Source organism: Etheostoma spectabile, chromosome 22 (genome assembly GCF_008692095.1).
Source record: "Etheostoma spectabile isolate EspeVRDwgs_2016 chromosome 22, UIUC_Espe_1.0, whole genome shotgun sequence".
Taxonomy (NCBI): domain Eukaryota; kingdom Metazoa; phylum Chordata; class Actinopteri; order Perciformes; family Percidae; genus Etheostoma; species Etheostoma spectabile.
Genome location: NC_045754.1, coordinates 21337697 through 21359568, shown reverse-complemented (window position 1 = coordinate 21359568; position 21872 = coordinate 21337697). Strand labels below are relative to the sequence as shown.

The following is a 21872-nucleotide window of genomic DNA, read 5'->3' as shown; positions in this document are numbered from 1 at the left end:
TTAATCACGCTGCATTTCAACACTTCCGGTTGTATTACAGAAATCACAAGCTCTTGTCAGGAAACGACCCTTCGCTACCCCTCAGACGGCTGAATGAAGCGGATGGGGGACGAGAAAAAAAAGCTCCAGTGCAGGTGTAAATACAATGCATCAACAGTGTTTAACTTCACATTCCATTGAGATGGCATTGAGTCACAGTTATCAGCAAAGAAAGCTTTGACAGCTTTTGAATTGAAAATATTAAAGTAACCTTAACTCAAGTCGTGGAGTGTGATCTTTCGGTTTCACATGCGGGCCCAGAGGAACCCAGCGCAAACATACAACTTCCACCCTGAAAAGAACGCTTGTAGATGAATGACCTTGTGCGTCATTGGCAGGGTCAGTTTTTATCTTTAATAAAGATGTTTTTCTTCAAAATAAAATAAAGAAATATGAGATATGAGTTATGTCCCTGGAGAGGCTTTTAGCCTAGCAGTTGAACATAGTAATACATTGGATAAAAAATTACTTTGGATGGATCCTCTGTGTGTGTGTGTGTGTGTGTGTGTGTGTGTGTGTGTGTGTGTGTGTGTGTGTGTGTGTGTGTGTGTGTGTGTGTACGCTCTCTTCAAAAATGATGACAGAATAACCACCCACTCAGAGCCGTGTTCTGGGAATAGCGGGCCGAGGCAGAGAATGAGGGAGCAGTGTAACATTTTCATCAGACAGGAACAAGCGCCGCTGGCCAAGAATGAGTTTGTCAAGCTGCTTGACAGGCCTCGTTGCACCGATTCAGCTCGGGCAGAGCTGGATTCAACTACCTCTGAACAAGAAACGAAAGAAAGTCACCTCATTGTTCCAAGCTCAGCACCATTTATACACCTGGGATAGAGAAAATAAATGTACTGACAATAGATTTACTGATGTAACTACACTAAAACCTTGGCATGCTTAAATCAAAAAGCACCAGGAAAAGAGATATATTTCAAATATGAGCCAGAATCCCAAATTGATAACTACAACATCTCGTGTGAACATGTTTGTCTCAAATCAAATTATTATCTCAGGTACGGTCACGGGCAGGAAACCTTCTGCTAACATGAATTGACACATCAAGGTGGATCAGTGGCTAGCACTGTCGCTCTACAGTACGTAGGCCCTGCTGAGTTCTGGGTGCGATCCTCTGAGCCTTTCTATGTGGGCCTTTCTAGGTGGAGATTGCATGCTCTCCCCGTGTTTGTGTGGGTTTCCTTCAGTCTCCTATAGTACAGGATGGGTTAAATGGAAATGATAAATATTATTTCTTTGGGAATGGCAATAAAGGCTAGACTGGTTAAACCCCGCCCACTCTGACGGCGATTTGATTTTGCCCTGCAGCTCGGTCAGGAAACCTGCACGTTTAATTCTCCTGCTTCAGTTCACAATTTTGCGGGAATTATCTACCTGGCCCTCACTGGCTCTTATAACACGATGACGATAGAGAGGCGACCAAGCAGCTTCTTGTTTAAATTGAACATAGCGGCCACCAAACGCCACTGAAGCGTAGCAACCCGTTGATGCTGCTGTTGCTTCTACGTCACCCGGATCCTTGGTCTGATTGGTTGAAGGACTTCCAATTGCGTACAGAGTCTTTTGAACTATGCCTGTTGGTCACGCCTCTTGTGCAGAGAAAATACAGAGCAGACTCCCCAGACCAACGCTCAATCTCAAATCTATTGAGCTTGGCTTGGTCTGGTGATAGCAAGACTAAATAAAGGCACCTTTAACCTGTAAATCCAAATTGTCTCCTTAACCATCTCCAGATCACTACTCAATGATTACAATTGCATGTCCCCATCACCTCCACCCCTATAGCTGTTAAAGCCAGGGACAAAGTATACCTGACTTTGAACACACTCAGCCTTACCCATTAATGTAAATGTAAATGTGCTGTATTTATATAGCGCTTTTCCAGTCTTAACAACTGCTCAAAGCGCTTTTACATCTACAGGATACATTCACCATTCACACACATTCATACACTGTGGCCGGGGCTGCCGTACAAGGTGCCACCTGCTCATCAGATATACATTCATACACACTCACACTCCGATGCGCAGCACCGGGGGCAACTCGGGGTTCAATGTCTTGCCCAAGGACACTTCGACAATGACTGCAGGGGCGGGGATCGAACCACCAACCTTCCGATTGGCAGGCAACCGCTATACCACTGAGCCACAGCCGCCCCATTAACACACTGTCGAGATGACATTGTTTCGAGATTTCCAAAAACAAACTACAGAATCATTATTCAGATTTGTCTGTTCAGATAGTAACACATGGATATATCTGCTGATACATCTGCTGTTCAGTACTTGTTTGTATCCTCTTGTTTACACACTTGTGTGTAGGCAAGAATGTCCGGCACTTGTTTACATGTAGGCACTGTTAAACTGTGTTTAAATGTGGCAAACAAGCTGCTAATTGTCCGCAAACCATCCTGTTTTCTGCAAGTGTCTCCATTTAAAATTGTTGTCATGGCCACACCACATAACGTTATTACCAGTTGTTAACGCTTTGAAAAATAGAAGTCTAGAGTGTGTGCAGTGGTTGCATCAAATGTTTTAAGTTTTTTCAAGACAGAACAACTCCAAAAGATACCGTGGCTAGCTGCAAATATGCAATGTTGCCTGGTGCAGAAAAGGTCCGTGGGTGTTCTGAGGTGCCAATCATTGAAGTAGGACTCAACACCAAACCAATTTTAAGTGGTTACGAGGGGTTGTAATATCCTTATTATCATTAGCTCAAACGGCTCAAGTGACTGGCCACTTGGCCAGCTCATCACAAAAGAATCCCATGTTGTTTTTTTGCTCTTTCTGACACGGCCGTGCAGTCACACTCTATTATACTACGATTAAGTCCTTTATTAATTAACACTGTGACGGGGTAGCACCCATTCATTATAGTCTATTGTCCGTAAGAACCAATCAGGTGAACAGAGGAGGGCAAAGAGAGGAAAGCATTGCTCATCAGTCTACCAAAGGAGCCCTTCCTGCCTAATAGGCCTTTTGTTTTGCTTCTACCTTGCTTAACTTGTCATGTGCTAATAAGATAGTTGTGCTGGATGTGTGCAGGTGTGTGTCAGACGAACAGAGCAACAGAAAAAAAGCAAGTGTGAGATACAAGGGAGAGAGAAACAGAGAGTGCAAATGAATCACAATTACTTCTATTCACGCATAACTCTGAGTTCTCTGCACATCACTGCCTAAAACAATTAACACTGCTGGAAACTTCTTTCCACACTTGGCCCAATTTGGTGACATAAAGGTCATTGGAAATGAATTTAAAAGGGCTAAAAGAAATCAGCCAAGGGTGTAATTGCAAAAGTGGTGCACGGTTGATAAGTATTGTAACACAAATTTCTTTTGACGGTGTTTCTCCTAGCAACATTTTTATGACATTGGGGACAAATATTAAATACCCCTAAGCCTAAAAACAAATTCAGCCCTTTTCAGGTACAATGAGGGCCTGAGAGGTTGTTACACAACAGCAGGGCATGAAGTGTGCAGCTGGCAGAAGCAGGTTTTAAGTGTTTGCGAACTAACATTACATGTTCTTCAATGGGCACATTTGACTCAGCGCTGACAAACTGGGATTGTTACCCTTGGGGATTTTCTAATGAAAAAGCTCATTGGGCTCATTAGAAGAAGAAGTCTGTTTCTATGAGTGCATCTTAGGCCAGATCTCTCTACATCACTGCAAATGCAATGTGACTACTGGCTATCAATAAGTGGATCTCACTGTGAGCAAACCAAAAACAGACTCACATACAGGGTTGGCTTGACACTAGATGTTCCTGTGGGCGATTTAGAAGGCAATTACATCTAATCTAAGAGAACATAAAGCATTTTTTTTTTTAAAGGTGACTTTTTAACTGTTTCATTGGAACCATTGTATAGATGCACATTATGAAGCAGATGCCTCCCATTTCAAGCTAATGGTGGATAAAAGTGCTTTGCTATGTCCAACTGCACATACACACTTCAACCCATTATGTGTTCTGAAAACAGACGCTGAATCCCCTTCGGGAGAATGACTGTGTCGCCATAAGTGGCCTTTAACTACCTTGTTTATCGCTATAGCACAATGCTGCGGTGCACCCTCCCGTTCTCTACACTGACAGCAAGCATAATTATGGGAACAGCTGCTGAAAAGTGCTAAACGAAAACAGGTGGCGCCGACGAGACACGCACGGAAATCGTTAACCATGTTGGCATTGTCTTCCACCATGCTTGGCAGCATTAACTTTAATTGTGACAGAGCATGTTTCTGAACTCTGGACTTTGATCAGAAAACCATTCTATAGTAGCCAAATTAATATTGTAGGAAGGAATCATCCGCATTCTTGATATAGCAGGTGTCAGTGATAAACAAAGAAAAGCAAGAAGCGTACAGAGAAACTGAGGAGAAAAGTGTCTGCTAAACGTCAGGGAGTAAGAGCAAAGTATGATTTTTATGAAGCTTTCAGTGGACAATTTGGATGAAGTATCTCTCTTTTTAGAGATGGGAAAAGGATTTTAGGTGCCATGGTAACACATTGGAGCCAGTACCTACCAGATCACCATGCCCTGTCATTTTAGAGACATTTTAAGCCATGAAGTGAAAGTGTGAAGGAGGGCTCAGTTTTTGAGGTTGGTTGCCATCGTCATTGGGCATCGAACAGAATGCATGAGCTGAGCCACAGAGAAGTTTTGTCTATTCTGAACAGAACAGACAGACACACATATAATAATAATAATAATTAATAATACATAATAATAATAATAATACATTTTATGTAAAGGCGCCTTTCTTTGGGTCGGAGAATCTTGGAAGAAATAAGGAGTGACAGGGGAGGAAAGGAAGTGAGGTATAGGAAGTGAGATAAGTGTGGAAAGCAAGTGTCAAAATGAGAAGAACAGGGATCTTTTGTACAGCCGCCCCCAGATTTCTAGTGAGAAATGTGATTACAGACCAAACCAAAATTACTGGTCATCAGGTAGGCCAGGAAGGGAGATTGGGAGAACTGTGGGTCTGACATAAAACTTGTCTTTCCCTGTAACTGTAGCTTTTCTAATGTGGCCATGTTTGCTTGGTGGGAGGCGGATCACCTTTGCTAAGGGCTAAAGAGCTCTTGGTAGCTGGGAGTAAACAATCATGACAACGGAGTTTAATTGCAGATCTGGTTTGCCCCGCTGGCATTTCTGCCGTGTTTGAAGTGATGTTAGCTAGGATTTGATGTAGTGTTTCCAGATATGGTCAGACAATATTTGGGCATGGCGCCAACGCCGCCTACTGACAAGATCAGAGTCTGGGTAGGACACTAGAGGAAGCGCTGCATCATGTTGTCCCATGATGAGAAGGTTGGGGGTGACTGGATCAACATCTGCAATATCTGAAGACACATAGCTAAGTGGTTTTGAATTAAGGATGCCTTCAATTTCAATTAACCATGTTCTCAGGACCTCCTCAGTAACCGTTTGAGCAACAATGGTTGTCCTGAGAGTACTCTTTAAAGAGCTTACTTCCCCCTCCCAGATGCCACCATATTGGGGTGCATGTGGAAGACTGAAATGGAAGTGGATTTTTCTTGTTGCTATGACTGACTGGAGAGTGGGAGACAGGTTATGTAAAGTGTCCTGTAATTCTTTGTTTCCTCCTTTGAAGTTGGTTCTTTGGTCACATAGGATCTTGTTTGGTTTTCCTCTCCGAGAAGTGAATTGTTGGAGTACCATGAGAAAGGAGGCTGTATCCATTTGATTGAGGACGTCAAGATGTACACATTGGTTTGGGAGGCATTTGAATATTATACCCCATCTTTTCTCAGATCGGCGGCCCAAAAAAATCTGTTCCTGTCGAGTAGAAGGGAGGTTTAAATAACCTGAGACAAGCAAACAACAGTTAAATCAGCCATCTTTGGGAAGATTGGTTTGGCTCTCCATTTCCGACATGAAAAGTTGCGCTGATGTCGGCGTACTGCCTCCCGTCCTCTCAAGATCCCAAACTTCCAAGACGTATTTCAGCGAGGAGTCTCTGATCCTGTGTGGTGCAATCTCCCATCATAATCCTGAATGATCAATGTTGTCCCATTCTGAGTGCAATCAAGTACAATTGTACAATTTGACTCCAAATCTAGTTGATCGTTTTGATGTAATCAAAACACCTACCTCCAACAAGAATTAGTCCGGTGGTACTGCACAACTCTAGGGATAAACATAGTAAGCAACTATGTGGTGGAAGTTGTTTCTGGGCTTGGAGGCAAGCTAGGTCCTCACCAAAATTGTCCATCTGTACTTGTCAGAGGACTTCCTGTCCTGCTTTCAGGTAGTCAGTTTCAGAAGGATTTCCACTAGTCAAATTGGTGAGAGATTTGGCAGTGACATCCAAAAGCTCTTGGTAGACTTACCAAGAGCTTACCAATAGTTTCTGGATGAAACTATTAGCAACAGTTTTGATAATACCACAGAAGTAAGACTTCTTCAACTCCATCTGTTCATTAGATTCATCAGGTTCAGCAGATTGAAGTTTGGGCCAAGTATCTTGAGGTCCATACAAGAATGGTGGTCCATTATTCTATCTGTTTGGACAGAGGCTATCTGACAAAGATTTGCCTCTTGTAACATCATCTGAAGGGTTATTTACTGAGTCAACACATCTCCAGTCCTGACTGTTAGTGAGATTTTGAATCTCTGATACTCTTGCTCATAAAAATACTTTGAAGCGGCAAGTCAGAAATGTACAGTGGTAGAATCAGTCCAAAATGTTGTGTCTCTGATTGGTATGGTCAGTTCTTTTCTGATAAGGTCACAGGTGTACACTGGTTAGTGCAGCACATAGCTCCAATCTTATTGATAACTGCTTCTTTGGGGAAACTCGTGAACGGGCTATTATGAAACCAATCTCCACTTGTCCTTTTTCATCTTTTGATCTTAAGTATGCAACAGCACCATATGCATGTTCAGAAGCATCACAAAAGACATGGATGTATTGCACTGTGGAGAAACATCCATCTCTTTGGAAATGTAACAGAGAGGGATGGTGATTTGAGGAAGGTAGAGGAGCTCCTTTTTCCCAGGATATCCAAGCTGTTAGGATGCCTTGTGGAAGAAGAGTATTATCCCATTCCAACCAGAATGTTTGCCCGAGTTGTGAAAGGTAGGAGGTAGCCTACTAGGTCATTCAGATGAGCAAGGACTCTGTAGATGTGACACATTGTTATTGTATGTGCTTCCAAGGTTCTGTATTTGTACCTGATGAGGTCTTTCAGATTTTGCTTCAGGTGGTAAATGGCTGATCACAGCAGGATTGTTGCTTGCCCATTAACAGAGGTCAAAATCTTGTCAACATAGAAGCACTGAGTAACTGAATTCTGCACCAATTTCAAGTTCTTTGTCCTTCACGTTTCTGTAGGAAATAAGTCGCACAACAGGGCTACACGTCTTGGTTCATATCACGCCACAGGAATCAAAGAAGGAGCTTGTCTTGAGGCAGGCGATGGATTTGGTGAAACATGCCTTTAATGTCACCACTTACTGCTATTGCATGTTGCCTGAAGAGCAGCAGTAGCCCGAGGATTGGTCCTGGTAAAAGATACTTGCTGAGGCTTTGTCCTTGGAAAGTGAATGAGCAGTCAAACACAACGCAATCTTTGTTGTTATGCGTTACCATATGGTGAGGAATGTACCAAGCTGCTTTGGTTCTGTGAACCTCTTCAGGGGTCAGCTTGGCCACATAACCAGCCTTCTCAAGTTTCGAGATTTGATCATAGTAGGATATGGCTCTCTGGATCCTTTGACAATTGAGATTCAGTGTTACGAAGTCGTGACATCACTGAAAAATTAGGAATTTGCAGAAGAGGAGAATTGGCTAGCCTAAGAAGGGGAGTGGCATATTGTTCAACTCCATTGACTTGAACCTTTTCTGTAGCCTGTTAAAGACGCTTCAGGTATGAACCTAAGAGAAAATCTTTGCTGACTGAAGATGGCAATCTCCTTTCTGGGTTGACACCAAGCTTCAGATTGCAACCAAGATGAGAACACAAGCAAGTCATACTTCATGATACCTTGGTTTTTGTGGACATGCCGTGTAAAGCAACTGGAGTGTTCTGCAGACAGCTTTTCAAGTAGACGATCCACATGAGAGCCACAGAGAAGTTCTGCATGTCAAACCGAGAAATAGTTTTTTTTGTACAGAAAGAGAAATTGACCTCTAGGATGCATCCTTTTAAAGGCCTTCAGATCAATTCCTGTAATTTGACTTCACCTGAGTTCCAACTGTATTTTCAGAACACATTAACAGAGTAAGGGTGAGCTATTTCCAGACATTTGTAATAGGAATTTGCTGATTACACTCAATTACAATCTAGAAGCTGGTTTGTTTTTAAGTTATGTTATAGAGTACAACGGGGAATTAATTATCGGAGATGTGTGAATATCTGCAGAAAGGTTGCAGCACCTTAAATTACCAGCTCTGTCGGTAAGAAATAACTCATCTCCTCGAGTTGTTTGCCAAATTTTACTGAGGAAAAATATCTGGCTCAGGAACCTGATGTTCTATAAATAAACTCTTTAAGAGACAGACAAAAAAAAAGAGTCTCTCTTTAGCACTTTATTAGCAAAAGTTGTAACATATTACATCATCCTTACTGTGAAAGAGCATTACTCTAACTGACATCTAATTATATTAACACCAAAGATGTCATTTTTTGGCATGGCTGTAGATAGTTTAAGATAGCACTGTTTATCACCCCTTCAGTGTAATAACCCAAAAGGTTTATCATCATTGGAAAACTGCACTCCTAAATCCTTCAAAGGTTAATGCTTCTGCTTTGTGTTTGTAAGTGGAGGGAGTAAAATGAGATGTAAGCCGAGACACAGATGAAATTTAAAAAGAGTAGGTTGAAGTTATCTAATTTCTTAGATTATTTCAATTGTTCATACAAAAACAATGATGATCCTAGATAAACTCTGTATTTTGTACAGCTTTTGTCTTTTTTTATGCATAAAATTAACAAGACAAATCCCTTGTATGTGCTAACCTACTTGGCATTAAAACATTTTACGATTCTTATTTGAAAAAAAAAGAAGAAAAAAAAAGAATATCTTATGTTCTCTAGCGCAAATGTAAAATTTCAAGCAAATAGGAATACTTAAAATTGATGGTGGTGGTCAATATTCATACAGTAAAAAAGGACAAGTTTGTGAAGGGCAATACAGATTTTGATAACTAACAGCTACAAATGTTACATAATGTAGCTTTAAAGATGCATTCATTGCAGAGATTCATGATAGCTTCACATACTGGAGCCTTTGCTCTTGGCTTAGATGTTGTTTTTCCATGTTCCACCTTTACAACGTTTAACAAAACTATCCTAAAATGGAAGAATGAAAAAGTTAAATTCCATGTTGAGCAGTAAATGGAAGAATGAGAAGGGGTAAACTTGGCTCTAACTCAACAGGTGCATCATTTAGTTGCCTCCAAAGACAAGGGATCCTGTTTTGTTTGCCTTGTATCAATTCATTTCCCCCTCTGCTGACTCGGTAAATTGATCTCGGCAGCAAGGAAATCAATACAAGTTCATAAGTTTGCTCTTCCAACTTTAATACAACGGATTCATGTATGGTACTGTACTGTACTGTGGGCACCACAACAAAAGCCAGCTGTGTACCACTTTTAGAGGAATGCTTAAGAAAAAGGAACAGAGATACCATCTGCTGTGAATAATTGTGCAATGCAATACTGACGATGATTGCCTTGACTTAGAAGGGGAAAAAAAAAACAATGGTGAGCTTGTTGGGCCATATCATCCATGCTGGGGAGCCAGTGCTTTTATTTCTACTGTATGTACTGATTTCAGAGACTAATATTAATAGGATTTCAACAAAAGCAAATTTACTGCAATGCCTCAATTACAGTCCAGTGGTAAAAACATGGCTGGAGGATTTTAAACCCGGCCAGCAGGGTTGGCACTTATGAAACAGGCCATTAGTCTGCTATAATTGTCAGCAATACTGTCACGCATTTGTCTACTGCGTAAGCCAGCGTTCACACGAGCCATAAATTTGATGGTCACATCCATCAGAGGCCAGAATTAATTTTGCAATTAAGATTCTCATTGCTTGGCAGATATAGCTACTAATGGATCAGTGACAAGTGTGATATGATCGTAAAGAGCAGATTTTAATGTACTGTTTAATTGCTCGTATGTGGTCCACTGTGTTACAACAGCAGCTTCACAAGCCCATTTGTTCTCCACGGTCACTAGTCCTATTGGAAGTTTAAAAGAAAAATACTGCTCATCTAAGGTCATGGAATGATGTAAGGGCAAGAATTAACAACGTTTTTATGGCAATTAAGCATATGTGACTAATCAAGCCCATATTGTCAGGTTTTACATGGAGTGGTTTAGAATGTGTGGTGTTCTTTTAAAAATGTTTAGGGGATGACTGAGTGTATTCTTATGACAAGGAATTGAGATCCCAGCAGTCATGCTGACACAGCAGCAATATCAACAGGCTAATTCACTCACACTGTAGTGAGAGGCTTAGAGTGAATTAAAATGGTTTATCACTGGCAGACCTGCACTATAATTCTTACAACTAACTGTTTATGTAATAAACTGGCCGTCACAGATTATGCTCCTCTGTCTTTGTTTTGCTGTGTCTGTTCTTAATGGCACCACAACAGGTGAAATGATGTTGTGAATTCCATCACTGGCGGCAGGGTGTGGATGGACATCTTTAAGAGGAGGCAGGAATGGTTCCTCATTTCTTGACTGTTACCATTGCTTGTCGCACAGTGAAGCGTGACATTTGACTTGGTTATTACAGGAAAAAAGGGAGCTGGAAAAACAATCTCCACTCCACAAAGCAGGGCGATGTGGACTGAAGGCTCAGTGTCGCTCGGAGCTATACACACAAACAGTGCTGTTCGCTGGGAGATAAATGCCAACAATAAATAACATCCACCAGCTATGCTTGGGAAGTGTGTAGTGTATATGTGTGTGTTTAAATGTGCCTTGCTTGCTTCTATAAGTGTATTTCAGTGGTATGCATGTGTATTAGTATGTCTGGGGATGTTTCGTAATACAACCTTACTGTTGAGCCTTGCTGTGGTCTTGCATTTTTTCCACATAGATAAAAAAGTTGAAATGCGCCCGGATCCATGTGTCATCATTCGTGTTTTTTCCCCATCTGTTTAAGCTGAATGTAGAAAAATAATAATAGAACAAAGCGGAGATCGATAGACAGACAGACAGACAGACAGACACAACACGCTACTTAGTTAGCCTGCTTACTTTTAGTTGTTGTAAATAGAACTTTCAGCCCTTAAATAATTTCCCCCCATTGTAGCAACCCACAGAAAGAAGTGGAACGACAAGGAGTGAGTGGACAATCAATGAGAGGCACGTGCGAGCTCTGCAAGTTATCCCAACTTGTTGAAATTTTGACAGAGAATTTTTCACACATTTTAAAACAAATTGCACTGTGATAGCGCTATGTTCTTATGCGAGTGCTCTGATTAACACGTGTATTCCAAAATAGGCCATATATCATGATTTATTGGGTGAAACAAAGCAATTCTATGTAAAATCCGATATTCAGCATTCCCATGTAGCCTAAATGGAATGATCCTTTGTTTCATAACCAAGTTTTTCACCACTGCAACGGTCCGACTGTGAGATTCAAAACAGGCTCCTTAGATGCAAACCGTCAAGTAGTCCAGTATTCGTGGTACAATAATATGAAGGGAGAGGGTAGAGCATGGTGGTTGGTGTCAGACTAAGTGACAGAGGGGAGGTTTAAGGCAGAATCAAACACCATCTGCTTTGAATATTACCCAAACCTAGCTCCACTCCAGCCATATTTTGATTGATGATTACCTTTAGATCATTTTCCTTTTAAATATCCCTTTACTGTCAACCCCCTGTCTCTATTACCCAATTTCTTTGTCTCTTTATAGCAGATGAACTTTTTCTCCTAATTCGTTTACCTCTAGTAAGAATCATTACAAAAGTGTGGAGACCCACGCACTCAGAGACCAATCATAAAGTCATGTTCAAATTCATGCATATTCTTTACCAAGGTATGTCTGACACAAGTCTTTCTACCTCCTCATAACAGCTCTCTCTCATGACACAAGTGATGAATTAACCTCCAAACCCGTGGGGGGGGGGGGGGGGGGGGGGGGAGAATCCTTTTGACTTTTGCCTTTAGTCTCTTAAAATACTGCCTACCAATCCCTCATTCGAACTCCCAGAGCTGTCAAGTGAAGGAATAACACAGCTTAAAGGGACTTTGTTCACCTTGCCATTGATCAGCGCCCGCTACTGCGTCGTCCAGGTTCAAGCAGAGCTTTCAGAGAGAACTCTGTCTGTCCGTTTCTCCCCTCCTCTCCTCTTTCAATGAATGTCGTATAACCGGAAGGGCAAACGGTTTGTCACATAGAACAAACGTATACAACACAACAGAACCAAAGAGGCAAAGATTCCTCTATGAGGAATTTTACAAATGGCTGTATTATTATGGATAGTAGAGGTTGAAGAAAGAAGTATGAAAGGGCAGGCTTATTAGTAATGAGTCCAGTGTTTGGTAAAGGTTAAAGCTGCTCTACTTCTCTGATACAACATATGGTATCCATCTGAAAGTGTCTATTGATATCCCTGGAGTAGAAAGGAAAGGTACCCAGACAGTCAGGGGGAAATCACACAGACACCCCACTCTGCTCTATTTGCCTTTTAACCTTTTCTCTTTGCAGCAAGTACATACTTATTGAAAGATATCGAGAGCTACTGCTATTGCTACTGAAAGCATGTTCAAATACACCCGACCGTGGTAATTACAGACGCAGCGCAAACATGCTGGTAGGGGGAATTTATTCCTATGGGGGCGCATGCAGTACGGCTGGCATACATTAAAACATCTAAACAAAAGGAGACGTCCACCAGAAAACATCCACCTAAATGTCTACTTTCTATTTCCCATGCTATAGAGACAGGCATGGGGAACTTTCAATAAGATTATCTTTCAGTGCAAATCAAACCATCTATTAAGCTACCTGAAATAACACCATGCCTATTTCTATGTATGGTGAAGGGTAGGTGCTGATGTGGGGTTAGTTTAATTCCAAAGGTCAAAGGAACTTTTCAGGATGCATAGTATTCTAAATCCATGAAATAACTGGCTTTTAAAAATAAAAATGTGCCTGCCTCTACGGGAATTTAACATAGGGGGGTGTATACTTATGCCTTCTGTATTTTAAGGAAGAACATTTATTTATTTACAATGCATTATTCATTCACAAAGAAAATTGGTGTCCTTAAAAGATTAGATTTTCCTGATTTTTTTTAATTAAGACATTAAGATCAATTTCCAAAAGATATTTTTTTATTGCTCTTTTTAATCACTTTAGCATGGGTGTTTAAACTCATGTAAGCCACTGCATATGGCTGTATCTCCTGTGTGTGTGTGTGTGTGTGTGTGTGTGTGTGTGTGTGTGTGTGTGTGTGTGTGTGTGTGTGTGTGTGGTGTGTGTGTGTGTGTGTGTTGTGGAAAGCTATTCATCTTTGACAGACGCCTGCAATTCTCTGGCATGTCACTCACACTACAATTTAAAACATCGTTGCATTGTCAATCAACGGAATTACATGAATGACAGCAAGTAAACGATCATCTACACATGTCTGTTTATGTGAGTCCCGGCACTAGAGTTTGCCGTATATATATATATATATATATACGCACGCACACACACACTTGCACACCAATCCAGAGTCTGTGACAGAGGAGGCAATTACCAACCATGCTTTTCCTCCATGCTTTATTTGCAATAACTGTCACCGGCAGAGCCTTGGCCTCCTTATCTGATTTTTATGAACATACTTGTATGGATTATTGAGATTTGTGAAAACACTGCTCGAAAATGGGAAAGTGTGTGAGAGGAAGAGAAAGGAAGAGAGTAGCAAAATGCTAATCTGCCGTGGAAAGGAATGAAATATTAAGTAGCAGTCTCTCTCTCTCTGTCGCTTTCTCTCTCTGTCTCTCTCTCTCTGTCTTGGTGAGAAGAAGTTGGTCAAAAGAGGCAAAAACAGAGAGAGATTATTAGACAGTGATGATGGGCTTTTTCTAATCGCATCATGCCTGAGGAGCTAGGAGAGCGTATTCATCAAACTCGCACACCACACCTCTCATGAGTCGACAGCCCATGGGCAGCTTTGCATTTTTTTAAACTACTCTCGGCATCATTCTGCCGTTTGAGTCTGCTGACAAGAGGAGAGAATCAGTTTGGTGCCTCCCTCCAGTTGGAATGTAAGTGCTGGCTGTAGTGGTTAAACAGCCTGTTGAGTAACTTGAAGGTCAATGAGATCATTATTTTGCTTTTACACTTTTAACATCAACATCAACACATTATGAGATTGAGAAAGCTTCCTAGATTTAAATCTGGAGACTCCACTGTTCTTTGATAGTAAGAATGAAATATGAGCCCATTTATGAATATTAAAATGAAAGAAAAGCCGTAGACCGATACATTTGGTGCTAAGTCTGGGGGTTGTGCATTTCTAACTGGAAAAACAGCACATTAGCAGAATAAAATGTGTCTCAGAGGGCCATTACTCCACAGGTTGAACAGCTCCTATGGCGGGGTTAACAGCCCGGCTGCCGGGCTGAGTATTATGGGTAGGATTGAGGTTGGCATCGGGGGCCCCTGGCCTGCCAAGGTGCTGTGCCGCCCCGAGCCTGCTGTCAGAGCGACTGAGCGCAGGCTGGACGAGGTCAGTAGCCTCACCATCTGTTGCACGACAGCCAAAGTCACCCTGTACGTAGAATGGGTGTCTGAGTGCGAGAGTGCGTCTGCGTGCGTTTCTATGTAGATGTGTGAGTGTGTGCACTGCGCATCTGCACTAAAGGTGTGAAACTTAGGGAACCATGTGTGATCAATGATTCTGTGTGGGTAAAAGTGGGCTGGCTGCTAAATATTAAGGTGCATGTGAACTTGAATGCCGCAAGTTTAGAATTATTACTTGTTAATTCATATTCACTGTGATTTTTAGGACATGTATTTTGTAGGCATACATCCTTCAGAAGGAAGCAGCTATCAACCTCTTTTAGTGAATACAACACTGACAGAATTACACATAACACAAGACTGTAAAAATTGTAATTCAGAGACTATAATGGAGAGATAGACAAAAAAAAAGGTGATAGGAGGAAGGAGCAGTAAACAGCAAATCAGTGCAGCCACCTTGACAAATCCATATCCCAGCTCCACTGAATGCTACCCATTTACTGATTTTTATTTTTATTACTAGACGGACTTAATTGAGTTAGCTGGGATATATTTTGGATCAAACTGACTATGGGAGATTATAATAATTGTATTATACACCAAAACAACTACCATCTAAGTTATTTGCCCTTTTCTAATATTTTTTTTATTTTAAAGAGGCTATAAGTAACTTTCAGTTTGTGTTGATTTTTGCTGCCGCTGTAGACAAAAGCGGGAGTGTTTTACCACATGCTGTCGTAAAGATCTTTCCTTGGTTTCTTTGCGGTGCTGTATTGCCCACTGTATGACTGAGTAAGCGTTATCGGGAGGCCAGACAGATGCAATTTTTCTGACAGAGAAAAACATCAATTTGAAATAAGAGAATAAGTTACAGATACATTGTTGCATTTCAAGTGTTGCATACGGTAACTTAGCCTGCTTTGGGTGTCTCCTGAATTAAACCAGGTATTAATGTCACAAGCCAAAGCAATAAGAGATTGTTGTAGCAACCAACACAATAATAATAGTAATAATAATAATAACTTCATTTTTGAATAATTTACAATCCCGTAATTGTCTCCATCTGTTGAAAACCCGGCCACTTTCCTTTTTAGCTTTTAGTTGTTTTTTGTTTAATTTCCTTCGTTTCTGTGATTTCTCTGATGATCCTGCCCCAGTATCAGCCATCATTACAATAGATGACTTTTAAAATAACATGAAAATTACGGCCTAGGCCTATATAAAGAAATCTCCTGCCACCTTTTACCTGCATACTCACTAATACAGGCTTTTCCGGTGTTACACTGAAATCTGTGACCCAGTTCTTGGCACTTTAACACGTGGGAATTCCAAATTGTTGCAATCAACTGTCACATGTAAAGTGGTATTTTTCGATTCTCTGAGTGGGACAGCAGTACTGAAAATATGTGCTGGCTGGCTACTGACCACTTCACGAGGCAGCAGGGAGTCCTCTGGGCGAATCACAGAAAGGTTCACAGTCCCGCCCATGGGCGTGGCTCGTAGCAGGGCCACCACCTCTTCCTGGCTCTTATCATTCAGGTCCACTCCACTAACCTGCACATACACCGACACACACAGTATCATAAGTACTCAGGTAAACACGTACTGTAAATACAGGCGGAAATAATTGCACACTTAGAGACACACACACTCAGTAGAAAAACTAAAATCAAAGAGCTCTTCCACTTTAATGAGGGAAAATCTTCTGTGTGGCCTCAACATAACCTTTATGCAGATTACCCTCTGAGCCAGTTGGAGCTGGTATTATGCATGGGTTATTTCCCCCTAAAGTGAGCACTAGCTGATTTTCATGTCAGTCTGATTGAAGTATAATCAAAATATTGTTCCGTCTTACCACTTTTCGTCAGCAATTTAAAGCTGGAGTTGAATTGTTGTAGCCATAGGGAACACAGTGTGTTTGACTCATTTCAACAAAAAGCTCTGTAAGATTTAATTTTGGAACAAAAACCTAACCAGCAAAAGAGTAATTAGTCTTGGAAATGACATACAATCTCACAAAGCACACATGCAAGATTGTATGCAAAACCTATATAATGTTTAAAGGACGTGTTGCCCCACCTCCAGCAGCTGGTCTCCAGCTTTCAATCGGCCATCTTGGATGGCGGCCCCACGAGGAAGGATGTTTTTGACATAAATTGGAGCACTGCCACCAATGGGGACGTCTCTGGATGTGATGCTGAACCCAAGACCCTCTGGACCTAGGAATAATGGAATGAATATGAATACAGTAAGAAATGAAATGTGATATTTTACTGAATAGTTTTTTTTGTTCATGCCTCATTTCCATAAAGCGAGTTCGGAAGTTTCCTACACAACATCAATCCCTGAAACTTCAGTCTCTTACTCAAGGACACTTCATTAGGTGTCTTGCCAGCATGGAGTGGACAGTAAAAATGAAAGATTATCAACCGACATGCTCTCGCGCTGTGGTGTCACAGAAATATCACAGTGATATTACTGATTTACGGCCTTGTAGAAGCTTTATCGTTCAGAAGAGGGAGAAGTAAATATTGTGCATGTTTATGTTTAGTAAAGTGCTCCAGTACCTCCATATGAGTTCATAAATGTCAACAACAAAAGATTTGTTTCTCCAGGTAAACATAGTGACATTCATTTTCTTGCTTTCATTTCAAAACGTCACTAACCAGTGTGTACTATATAACACTGTGGCTATGAAAACAATAAAAAATATCATTAGATTGTTTTGTTCCTCTATATGTGTCTTAGAAGAAATATTGTTTATCTCACTATAGTCATTTCTAAGAAAAGAAAAGAGAATGGAAGCTAAAAATGTTGTGCCGCGCTGTCATGCCACTCTAACTGTGAATCTTAGAAACTGGACGGACTCTTGAAACCATTTCTGAAAGATCCTTTTCATTACATGCCGCTGAAACATGAGAAACCACAATGCAGGGATCAAATTATGGTTTTCTACCATGTTCTGAACCACCTATAGTTAATACAAACATACATACTTCCATCTTTGCCATCAGGTGTGTCTCACTGACATATTCTAGGAAGTAAAAATAAAAACATGTCCCTAACTCTAAATATAGTGGCAATGCTACGAACAATAATTGAGTGATTATGATGAGTGCATGTGGACTTTAAAGCCACTCTCGCAAGTTATGGTCGAATTAAAGGTTGGTTAGTGACCAGAATAAGCAGAGAAAAGTGAATGATTATGGATTGCAAAATGCATCAAAATGCTGCTCAATAGCCTCTTGAAATGTTGTGAACTTCACCTAAATAGCAAAAATAGGTAACATAATGTTTTTGAAATCACTTGCGTACCATGTGCCAGATGTTTAAACCAAAAAACCCACCAGACTTTTTGGTACAACAGCAGGTCAGGAGGCTGCGCTCAAATCATGTCTGGGTCAGGGCACTATATATATGGAGTTTAAAGTTTGCTTAATGTAGAAAGCAGTGATCCTTATATGTTCATTAATAGTTGTTTTTCTTACTGATGTATCATCAAGCAAGAGCTACATACCTTTCTTGAAGTGCAGTGAGTGGCGAGGCTAAATCTGAGAAAATACTTCAGATAGCGGCTGTGCAAAACTATTTCCTTTTGGTTGTAAGACTGACCTTTAAGGTTTATCAAATGAATATGAATTCCTGGTCTTGAGGAAATAGGCAAATACAATAACGGATAAATAAGACGATCTCAGGCTGACCTTTCCTGCCGAACAGACCTGAATTTGTCAAATAAAAGCAAGAAATGGTTTTAAATGTCAGCTAGGGAATGAGGTAAACCAAATAAATTGTGTTTGTCCGATAATTCTTTGACAGCATATATTAAAAAATTCAATAACCCTTCTGCATAATGTTTTTCAATGAGTCATTAAGAACAGTGCTCAGAGAGATACATTTCACCATGCATAACCTAGCCGTCTGTATTTCTAGCAGTCAAGTAGGGAAAGTCGCGTTATGCGGTTTCAGCAGAGGCTTCTCTGATGGTAACAACGGTGATTAGCATTCATGTCAAAGTAGCTGCTCATTTCACAGAGCTGTCAGCACCTCATGGCTCATTATGACCTACTTTTCCCAGAATGTCTCTCTCGGTGTCTGACAAACTCTCTGTCGTCTTGCTGACAGTGATGGCGTTGATGAACAAAAAAGAAAACACAAAGAAAGAGAAACTGTGTGCGCAACTTTCTTGTGGCCTCTGCACACAAACAAACTTGTGGAAAGGTGATGGAGAGGTTGCTTAGAAAGTCAAAAAGTTGAGCTGTTGAGGATGATGACGTGCTATGATCCCTCCATCAATGCAGCATGAAAAAAAAAAACAGACAGAAAAAGCTGCCATCGTTTGTGTGGAATGTTAAATCTGCAAAGTTTGTCTTCTTGACTGCCAAACTTTTAAAGGCTAAGGCAATCAGCTTCTTACTCGGTGTAGTTGCTATACTCAAAATGTAACTACACAGCTAGAGTATTAAAGGAGACAAATCTCTAACAAAAAAAGTGCCAATGTGATTTCTAAATAAAGTTTTGTTGATCATTACCCCATCGTCAGTGATATCCTACTGCGCCTCTCTCCCACAGTTTTAGATCCAAATAAGCTGCACATTATAGTTCAATTTTTAAATCCCCTACATCACAGTCTAGGTTCCCTTTTCCACCGTAACCCCCCTCCCATGAAGTGTCTTTCCCTTTCCCCTGGCCTGCACATGGCCTAATGAGCAGAATCAAACTCCTGCCCATTGAAAGATCCCGTCATTAACGGTCCCCAATCAGGCAATTAGGAGAATGCATCTCTAATAGGCCTACAGTAATTAACCACTGCCGTCTTTATTTTGGGTAATAGAAGACCAGGATAAAAGTAATTGTATCCTTTCTGGATTAGTTGGAATCCTGGCTCCAATAAGCCAATTAAACAGCAAACATGAGGAGAGGCTGAGGCACATTAGAATGACTTAATGGGGTGTGTATGTCCTTTTCTACTGCAGTATTTGATTAAGTCAATCTTGTTAATATGCCAAGTAAGATCTGCTCCTGCCACTCGGAACTCAGGCCCACTTAAACCGAATTACAGCAATAACGAGTCAACAACATAACTGCTGAAGCCTTTCTAAAAGTACATTAGTAGTGATAAAGTCTGATGGTAATCATACGAAACTGTCAAAATGGATTCCAGGGGCACACTTCCCTCGACTCTTTTGGATTTCAGTGCTTTACTTAAATTTCCAATTCAACAACATTTGGACAATGCCTCATCTCCATTTAGAGTTCACAAATGGCTTGAAGTTTGCAAGCGAGGCACATCCATTCTGGTAAGCCCCAATTTAAATCACAAGCACTTATCTCAGAAACCATTTTTGTCACTTGGGCAAAATAATACTTTTGAGAGTTATGACTGGTGTTGAATCAGACCATGAAATGGCTAGTGCAAATAAACTATACTAATGGCAACAGTCTCTGGAGCTGCTGGAGCTGCTGGAGCTCCACCAACATTGCCCCAGCTTGGTTTCACTGAAATGAGAAGTTTGTATGCAGGAAAAAAAGAGAAGAACTTTATCACATTATAAAGAAAATATATCTATAATTTGCACTGCAGTCCCCTGTGTATTTAAGAACTATGAAACTCTGCTGGCAGCGCTTGGGGACCCTGGCCAAATATATTAAGACAGCTTGTGAATGCATTATCCCCCGAGTGCGTTGCATATAGCAGACACTGCTGCCCTCACTTGCTGCACTATTCCTTGAAGCTCGGTGCTACGGCCTTGGTGCCAGCTTTCGATTTAACATCTGCTCCCTCCAACAGAAAAAAAAGGATCAAAGAGAAAAAGAGAGACAAAGAGTAGGCCTCAGCACTGGTTCATTTTATAACCTACTGCTCGTCAATTCATATAAAGATAGTGAAGTGATGAGGTCAGATTGAGTCTGGCAGTAAGCACACCACAATGGTTGACTAGCATATACAACTGCTGCAGTATAAAAAGGCCTGTCCAAGTCCACAAACAAACCAACCTCAGCTAGAAGCAGACTGATTGCTGAATCGTAATATTTCAACCACAAGACCATGGTGATGTAGCCTGAGTGCATCAAACTACAACCTCTGCTTTCGAGAAGCCGCTGATCTGTGTTTGCTTTTGGCCTGCTCACTCAAACAAAGCCCAGAGGCAAGTAGAGATTGTGAATACTTCTTGATATATTTAAGGTTGTCCACCTTCCGTTTTCTCTGGGGAAAGAAAAATGTCCACTTTTGTGACAGAGGGAGAGAGGGAGGGGGTGCTATTTTCATCTGTTCTCCACATGGAGGATGAAATGGTTTCAGCTGTTTGATGATCAAATGAGTAAAATTGTATGTTTGTGTCTCAAAGTGAACTTTAAATGCTGCTGGATGTGGTGATTAATAAATAAATTCTCAGACAGTCCCATCACTGGTCTCATCGCTCTGAAACAGCTGTGCCAATCGTAGCTCAACACATTGGCTTCTTCATAAAGTCATATTGTTGTCTGGATGTTGCAGAGCAGTAGCATGAGCTCTGTAATGCTTTTTGAAGGTAAAACATTTTTTTATTTATTTATTGTAAAGCAGGATTAACGCGCTCCAGGAATCCGATGCCTCTCGTATAAGGGGCCAGAATAATGTGTTGTAATCGACCAGAATGATGTGTGTACAGGTGTGTGGGGTGATTTGGGAGCAGCCTCGTGTCATTTGCATTTGCGTAATGGTAATGCGCTCTGGTGCAGCACATCTTCAATCGGAGGTTGCAGATTTTATCAGCATGCCTGTCCTGCTGCTTTCAGATGGCTGCAGAGATTGGAGGAACGGAAGGAAAAGCTTTTCATACAGTACAAAGTAGCTTTTGACAACATGTAATGTAAGAGTCATCCATATTCATCTATGGTTTTTACCACATTAAGCGTTTTTGTCTATCTATTGGTTGGAGAGTGTTTGAATTAAAATAGTTTCTTTACATTTGTAGCCTTATTCTATCATTACTGTGCATTTTCTCCAAATAATTGGTTTGCTCTTGTTAATGAAATAACCCATTTTCCACCAAAATACCCAAAACTTGCTTTACACCGTCTCATTTAAATGTCCTATTTGCGCCTCTCCT

At 40.9% G+C, this 21872-nt stretch overlaps 1 protein-coding gene across 1 annotated transcript in view; it reads right to left on the bottom strand.

Annotated features, from left to right (window-relative positions):
- Positions 1 to 21872, bottom strand: part of LOC116672026 (partitioning defective 3 homolog) — a 398621-nt gene that overhangs the window by 182662 nt on the left and 194087 nt on the right. Inside the window, 2 exon segments of the mRNA XM_032503572.1 lie at positions 16207 to 16335; positions 16861 to 17000. Coding sequence (XP_032359463.1) covers positions 16207 to 16335; positions 16861 to 17000 — 269 coding nt within the window.